Source organism: Topomyia yanbarensis, chromosome 3, assembly GCF_030247195.1.
Source record: "Topomyia yanbarensis strain Yona2022 chromosome 3, ASM3024719v1, whole genome shotgun sequence".
NCBI classification, from domain to species: domain Eukaryota; kingdom Metazoa; phylum Arthropoda; class Insecta; order Diptera; family Culicidae; genus Topomyia; species Topomyia yanbarensis.
Genome location: NC_080672.1, coordinates 427,961,437 through 427,969,776, shown reverse-complemented (window position 1 = coordinate 427,969,776; position 8,340 = coordinate 427,961,437). Strand labels below are relative to the sequence as shown.

The 8,340-nt window shown below is 42.0% G+C and overlaps 1 protein-coding gene across 1 annotated transcript; it reads left to right on the top strand.

Annotated features, from left to right (window-relative positions):
- Positions 1-476: 476 nt before the first annotated feature.
- On the top strand, positions 477-1,469 carry LOC131692555 (centromere protein J-like). Its single transcript, XM_058979659.1, has 2 exons — positions 477-1,038; positions 1,096-1,469. Exons 1-2 carry the CDS (start codon positions 491-493, stop codon positions 1,436-1,438), a joined length of 891 nt encoding a protein of 296 aa, XP_058835642.1. The 5' UTR covers positions 477-490; the 3' UTR covers positions 1,439-1,469.
- The last annotated feature ends 6,871 nt before the right edge of the window (positions 1,470-8,340 follow it).

Genomic DNA, 8,340 nt, shown 5'->3' with positions numbered 1-8,340 from the left:
GAAACACTATTAGGTTTATTATAAGAAAGGCAAAAGACAAACACAAGAGGAATTGATTTCAACATTAGAGTAGCAGAGACCGTAACAGGGAAAGTGAACAGAGGGTGGACAACAATGACAGGGAAAAAAAGAAATTAAACTTGCAGTTTTTTGGCAAACGGAAGACTACTGCAGGAAATCATGAACCAAATCGCCGACTGCCCTCCTCTGATCCGCTGGGAACTTTTTTCGGACCAGATTTTCAGGTAGCTGCTAGCATATCAACCAAATGAGAAGAAATAACTAAATTTGCCTAACAATCATGTTTAAAAATCTGTATATGAGCGACATATAGGGAGATCGAGGATAGCTAGTACACCTCGGACTGGAACGAGACCGAAGGGAGTTGTTTAACGGAGATCTGGCGCTAGGGCACTAGGCGCACGACCGGACAACATGCTCAACGTTGCGATAATCGTCACCACCTCGCAAAAGTATTGTTCCTGTCCGTATGAAACCAATCGATGTGATAGAAAAGAACGTCGGCAAGGTGGCTACTGCAAAAGTAGTCAGCCATCCAAGAGGTAGTACTGAAAGCAGAAAATCTGTCCTTCCAAGCGGGTCTAGCAGTGATAATGAATCGATTTCTTCCGAGTGTGATAACTCTTCTGCATCAGAAGACAAATCCACTCCGAGTAAATCTCAGACATCTCGTTCTTCATATTTCCGTGGCAAGGCGAAAAAGAATCTTTTCCAAACTGGTGATGATCAAGTTAAAAATAATTCAAAGGAAGAACCAGATCGTTCCTCGGAAACGGCTGATCTGATCAAAAACCTCAAACGAGAGATTGTCAACGATGATGGAAGCAGAGATATCTGGTACCCAAATGGGAATTTGAAGAAGATCTCCCCGGACGGACTGGTGATACGAATGTTGTACTTCAACAAAGACATCAAAGAAACGAATGTCAGTGAAGGAACAACGAAATATTACTATTTTGAGACAAATACATGGCACACGACCTATCTGGACGGTCTGGAGATACTGGAATTTCCGGAGTAAGTATATTTGATTGGGTTGATTAGGTCGAATAATTAATTCTTGATTTTCTTCAGTGGTCAAACGGAACATCGTTTCAAGGACAGCTCGACGGAGGTACACTTCCCCAACGGATCCGTTAGGACCACTAATCCAAACAGCGCAGATATTGCGGAAGAATGGAAATACGCAGACGGTTCGACTGTGATTGTGAAGCGCAACGACGACATGGTGATAACGCTTCCGAACGGACAGGTGGAGATTCATACCAAGGCACACAAACGACGTATCTATCCGGATGGGACGGTTAAGTTTCTTTATCCGGACGGGAGCCAGGAGAGCAGGTACTCGAATGGACGCGTCCGGTTGAATGACAAGGATGGAAACCTTATCTCCGACACAGGTGGCGGAACCAATTGACTGGTACACTTTAGTAGTAGATTTCTTCTAAGCTGACAATAAATTGTTGATTTCTATCGCGTAGTGTAGCGATTAATTTAATTAAAAATATACTAACTTTGGAAGAACAAAATTAAATTGATCTAGTGGCGGTGCTATTCTATCATATGAGCCAGCAGACGAGTAGTACTATTCTCGTGATTCACACAATGACTCTCGGAGCGTGTAGATGTTTTTTCAGTATAACGCTATAAAGCAAAGCTAATTAATCCGCTTTCAAGGTTATCTTGAGCGTTCTTTGCTTCTTCGAGGGATTGGATTTGGAGCAAAACAGTGATAAAGTTTCTCATCTTGTGAGCTGCCTCGATACCGTTATAAAAGATAAGTACCGCTATTATATTACCTTCACCTTTCTTGTTTCTCCTACTAACGTGCACGGGGAAATATGTTCGTGCAAAAATGACTTCCCCCTGACAATAATTCGCCTCAAAATCAGATGAATGTCGAAATAAAATCGACTTCCCGGCTCAAGCTATATCTAAGCTCTGATCTTTTTCCGGGTCAAAGAAAAAAATTGTTTGGATTTATTGTAGGTTTCTCGAGCTCGGAATGATATGCGACCGTGACAGAAATATCGAAAATTCACCCTGATAAGCTTCGGATGGCGGTAAATACTTTTAAACAGACAAATGATATTGCCTTATTGCGGGCCTTGTACGAAGGAGCACAGAGTAAATAGGGTTGAAATTGATAGGGTCGTCTCCGATTCGAGTTTGAGTTGCGTGGATCCCCATTCTTCAGCCAGTAAAGATACTGCTTGCAGCTGATAGGTAGATGGTATGTTAGCTGAGACTCCTGTCGGGTGACCTTCGCCGGGTTTGCTCTACCTAACTACACTTTTTGACAAGGTTAACCTTTTGACCCGCTTTTTTGCGACATATAGCTTCCCATTGTAGCAGTAAGGTTCGTAGTGGGAAGCATGTGGATGATTCCTGTGGAAGAGATGTTGTCTCTACTGTGGGGGAAACCCGCATGATCTCCCGACATGTCCCGCGTACAAACAGTGTAAGGAGAAACTGAAGCGTTCCCTTCAAGGACGCTCTAAGTGATCTTTTGCAGATATACTAAAGATAGCTACGTCACCGGTCTCTCCGAATATCTATACTAACTTGTCCAGTGACGAATGTTATTCGGATGACCCCCAGGAGGGAATATCTTCTGCTGTGCGGCTGTGACGATCTTGTTTCGCTTAGACGCACTTCCTGGGACATCAAAAACCCCATGACTGGAGAAAAGTGAGTATAATCGCCTTTCCAGGCTCCGATCACAACTCAGAGCGGCCGATTTAAATGCTGTCTTGTATCCGAAAGTTATTTGAGAAAACGATCTTGTTTCGCTTAGACGATTAGGTAGAGATAAATGGTTTACTGTCAGATACACAATTTGGCGTCCGCAAAGGCAAAGGGAAATTCAAATGGCCTATGCTAACAAATAGCAGATGGCACCAGTGTTCTTAAATATTAAAGGGGCTTTTGATTCAGTTTGTTTTAACGTTCGTTCCGAGAAGCTGCACCAGCATGGTCTTTCATCGATTTCAAACAACTTTGTACTAAACTTGTTGTCTGAGAAGCACGCTAAAGCAGCTTTCAGATGACGGTGTGGTTTCTATTGCAGGTCCCAAAACTGTCGATTAGCAAGGACCATTACAAGATAGTTTGGACAATTCTAGGAAGCGTGAGCCACCCAAATAACCACATGCATTATATTGAAGCATTATTTTAACATCGATAATGTTCATTTGCTCTAAAACTACTTTCTTACAGCAGTGATACCATAACACAACATCCCAAATGTTTCAAGACATTGCCTCTTATGAGCAGGCATTATACACACCTTTAGAGCAACGGTTTAGTGTTTGATCGCTTTGCATTTACAAATGCTTTGACGCTCTACTGTGCTACACTTGAAAAGCATATAATGCATGAACTAAAAGTTATGAAACATTAAAATAATTTGACTTTTATGAAGAAAATGTTCTAATCAAAAAATATCAACCTGAAACAACATGGAGAATAGTGTGGCAAACGGACAATTTTCTACGAACGGGGTAAAAGATCGGAGCACTGGAGATGCTTATCCAAAGTATAAATACTGGACATGACCCGAGATATCATCCGAATGAAGTCACGAGCGTTATCGATTCCCTTTGACCAAGACTTTTTTGTGCCTTCGGGATTCCTAATCTTCCATTAACCCAAGAAATTTTCCAGTTTTGGAGCGTCCTCTAACAATATACTGAAAAACTCGTTGAAGCTACGCGATCTTCCATGAGTATCATATTCTAATGCCTAATTGTACGCCTTTTCTCATTACCATTCTAATCTAAGTGTCACCCTTCTTATTACCCGGAACGGAGTAATACAAAAGAATTCAAACTAAGCTAATCTGATATGATTTTTCAGATAAACAACTAAGGAACTCCCATGTTTTCCCCAGAAAATGAAAGGAGTGCTTTCCATGCTCCATCGAATGGAGAGCATCCTTGGAACTGTGACGATGTGGACATGGTCGTTAATCGGTAAATATACAACCATCAGTTTGGTGCGGAGAACGTATGCAGAACATCCTCTTTTATAATCATCCTAACCACTTCTGTCAACATTTAACGAACGCTACAGTGATATGCGCACTGCAATGCTTAGCGCGAGCATCTTTTTTGTCAGATAAATATGTCTTCATAGAGCTATCATTACGTTTAAACAAAGTATTTTCATTCCATCGCGAAACATCAATTGTTTGAGTGGAAACATCAAATCTATATGGGATGCTGTTGCGCCGAAAAAGGATTCTTGGTTCCATGTATTCCGATCGACGGTTGAATAGAATACACAACGTAGGGCGTAGCCACTAGATGAAACATTATTTATCTCGTTAATCCGTAGACAAACCGGTGCCAATAACCGCGTTTTCAGTATTCATTAAGTTTTTCATTTGCGTTTCTAACGTTATGTATATTTGGAAAAAAATCTGGTGATCCGACATTCATAAAGACCTTTTCGCGTACAATTCTGAATGCTCTCTACCCACCATGAAATGTGAGACCGTCCACTGCTGTTTGCGCTGGATCTCGTTTCGTCTGACCTTCAATCGCTGTGTCGATAATCAAACCAGTTAAAACCTGGTATGCTTCCACCGGAGGAAGTTCTTGTTTTGATTTGATTGCTTCCGACATAGTGAACGCGTAGCTGTTCCAATCAATAGGCACACTAATTGAGGTAAAGTACAATGATAGATTCAACGCGCTTGGCCGTGGCTGTGGAGTAGTCGTGATCGTATTGAAATTGTCGCGAATATCATGCAGTAAGATAGATCAGTTATCAACATGAAGAAAACCCCTGTGGCATACCGTGGCAGTTGAAGACTTCTTGAACCAGCTGAGGTGCGATGTATAGGGGAACAATGTCTGCCTTTGATTCGGACTTGACAACCGACGACTTCAATATCTGGTACTGAGGATTAACTTGGCCCTGCCGAATAATATTAAAATTGAGTAAGTTCTACGTCGGAAGTTAACCAAATACATCGTGTTAAACCTAGGAAAATCATAGGAATGAAATATAGGGACACTTGGGGTTTTTGATGTCCCATGAGGAAATTCCGAACAGGTAGACGAGCCCCATTCAAAAGAACACAGTTTGGAAGAGTAGATCCGACGAAAGGTTCGACATGAGACTGATTGATAATAAGTTCTTATACTTCTCGATTTTCGATGAACGCAAATACTTGCAAAGCAGAATTTTCACTGGCTAAAGCAAAGGGTTCTGGAAGGAGCCAGCCCCATATTACGCAGTTAAGGTACCTGTCAAAGACTACACCATCAATTTCTACTTCCCAGGCGGATACGTAGACAAGATACTTCTTCCTATACGGACGAGTATTGTTTAGTTAGTTTACGCGATATATCGATGATGGTAAATGGGTTATAAGAAGGGCGACAAGCCGGAAGGTGAGAACTATAGAGCGATCAGCATCCTGAATGCTGCCTACAAAGTGTTATTCCAGATTATCTTCCGACGCCTATCATCTATTACAAATGAGTTCGTGGGAAGTTTTCAGGCCGGTTTTGTCAACGGGCGCTCAACAACAGACCAGATCTTCACCGTGCGGCAAATCCTGCAGGAATGCAATGAATACCAGGTCCCAACGCACCATCTGTTCGTCGATTTCGAGGCGGCATACGATAGCATCAACCACACAGAGCTATGGAAAATTATGAACGAACACGGCTTCCCCGGGAAGCTCACAAGACTAATTAAAGCGACGATGGAGGTGGTGCACAATTGTGTGAGGATATCGGTTGAACTCTCAAGTCCATTCGGATCCTGCCGGGGACTAAGACAAGGTGATGGTCTCTCGTGTCTGTTGTTTAACATTGCACTAGAAGGTGTTATGCGGAGAGCCGGGTTAAACAACCGAGGCACGATTGTTATACGATCTAGCCAATTTGTATGCTTTGCGGATGACATGGACCTTATTGGGAGAACATTTGAAACGGTGACTGAGCCTTATACCCGACAGAAACGAGAATCAGCAGAAGTTGGATTGATGGTGAACGTGTCCAAAATGAAGTACATGCTGATAGGAGGGGCTATAGGAAGCAGTATAACGATCGACGGGGATGTATTCGAGGTAGTGAAGGAATCGAATCTCTGCTAACGGCTGATAACAATAACAGTAGAGAAATCCGAAGACGCATCATCAATGGAAGTCGAGCCTACTATGGGCTCCAAAAAATTGCTATCAAAAAATTTCACTCGCGCACTAAATGTACAGAACGCTGATAAGAGCAGTAATCCTCTACAGGCACGAAACCTGGACCATGCTCGGAGAGGACCTGAAAGCACTCGGAGTCTTCGAGCGCCGTGTGCTTAGGACTATCTTTGGCGGTGTGCAGGATAGCGGTGTTTGGAGGGGAAGGATAAATCAGGCTCTACGGCGAACCAAGTATCCAGAAGGTGGCCAAAGCTGAAAGGATACGATGGGCAGGGCACGTTGCGAGAATGCTGGACAACAACCCTGCTAAAATTGTGTTCTGCTCAAATTCGGCAGTTACAAGACGACAAGGAGCGGGTGGAGAGAGGCAGCCGGGAACCGAGTTTTGTGAAGAAGAATTGTTGATCAGATGTCTGTCTGTATTAACCATCCTAACTCCCACTGTTCGGCAGCGGTTTACAGAAAAAAGTTATTTTCATGTATTTAAATACATACCTGCAAATAACTTGATTCCAGCATTTAGGTAGGTGCTAGCTCAATTAATTTTCCGATTACCCATTTCGTATACAGGGCAAACCGTGTTCCGAGGTAATCGTTCCATTGACCAGCCCCGCCTTAATGTATTGTTTGTATCAAATGGATTATAACATTACAATAAGACTTTCGATTCCTTACATGATATAAGAAATCGACACGTATTTAGTGTATTTAGTTGAATATAATTGATATATAAATTAGAATATGTGCTAAGCAGCGGGCGCGGAGGTGTATTCGTTCGCCCGGCTTGTTTTCGTTCCCGACGATGCTTCTCGGGTGAAGAAAAACTCCGAGAAGCGATTTTTCGGGCTGTCGCACTCCAGGAATCTATTTCCTTTGGCGTATTCCATAATGTTCGACTATCCGATTATCCTTTGAACACTTTTCCAGCGAATAAACACCCAAAACACGTCCTGAAATGACAGCAATTTGGGGATTTCACTTCCCACACGACCAACCGACTTACTTGTTCAGATAGAACTCCGAAGAATTGTTGATCAGATTGTATCAAATTAATTGATCATCATATAAATAAATAAATAAATAAATGGGTTATCTTCGGTCCGGAACTAGACCTTCCAGGGGTCTGTTGTATTAGACGATTATAATTTATATCGAAAATGAGATTTATTGGCATTATTTTGCCATCGCAGAAATATTCAAATCTACCTCCAGTAGACCAGAGGGGCTGTCTGTTCCAAACCCGCGGAAAGCAGGTTTTATCCACGGAAACAAAAAATAATGTAATGAAATTTAAAAGAATAGACTATAGAGTAATTGATACTTAGCTGTGGAACCATTGTAGTATCAGTAATCAAAAAACACATTCTCGGTGAGCCGTCGGTCACACAGCCCGTAACAAAGGGTATTTCCAAATAGCCACCGGATATTATCCGGAAATTTTCACTTTCACTTATATACACTGTGTTTGAACTTTCGTCACTTCGAGTAGAAACCACTCCGAATCTTACTAACCACTCGGGAAAAACGATGCGATGGGTCTCTAAATATTGATTACGCATTTTAGCAGTTTCATATCAACTTAACCGAGTCCCTCACGAAAATGCAGCTCATTTGGAGAGAGAGACAGACAGAAAGGGATAACTCAAAATTAGAAAACCCAATCTGATATTCAAATGTCTGAATTCAATTAGCATACCTCACAATCAGAAAGTCATGTTTTGATGGTCGGAACCCGAATCAAAATAAGTCACTCTCAGTTCACCCTTTCCAGTGCAAACAACCAACTAATATGAATATTCCATGTCATCGAAATGTAAATAAAAAGACATTCCGTAAACATTCCAATCACACCGTGCACACAATGGCCACAACAGCTCACAGCAGAAGCAGATCCAGTGCAAAAAGCGACAGCTGAAGGTATGCACGACCCTTCTCTCCGGCGGAAGCGATCGAATCGATTCATATATTTGCCAGACCGGACGGCGACCAACCGGGTGAGAACGAGAGTGAATGAGCAGCCGCATTTTAATAAAATCTGATTTAAGCATAATTTCATTCATTTAAAATAATTAAAATATTACCGTTTTTCTCCCGGGAGCTGGGGTTGATTGTGTTTTTTTTCTCCCGTCAGCTTGTTCGATGTAAATTAA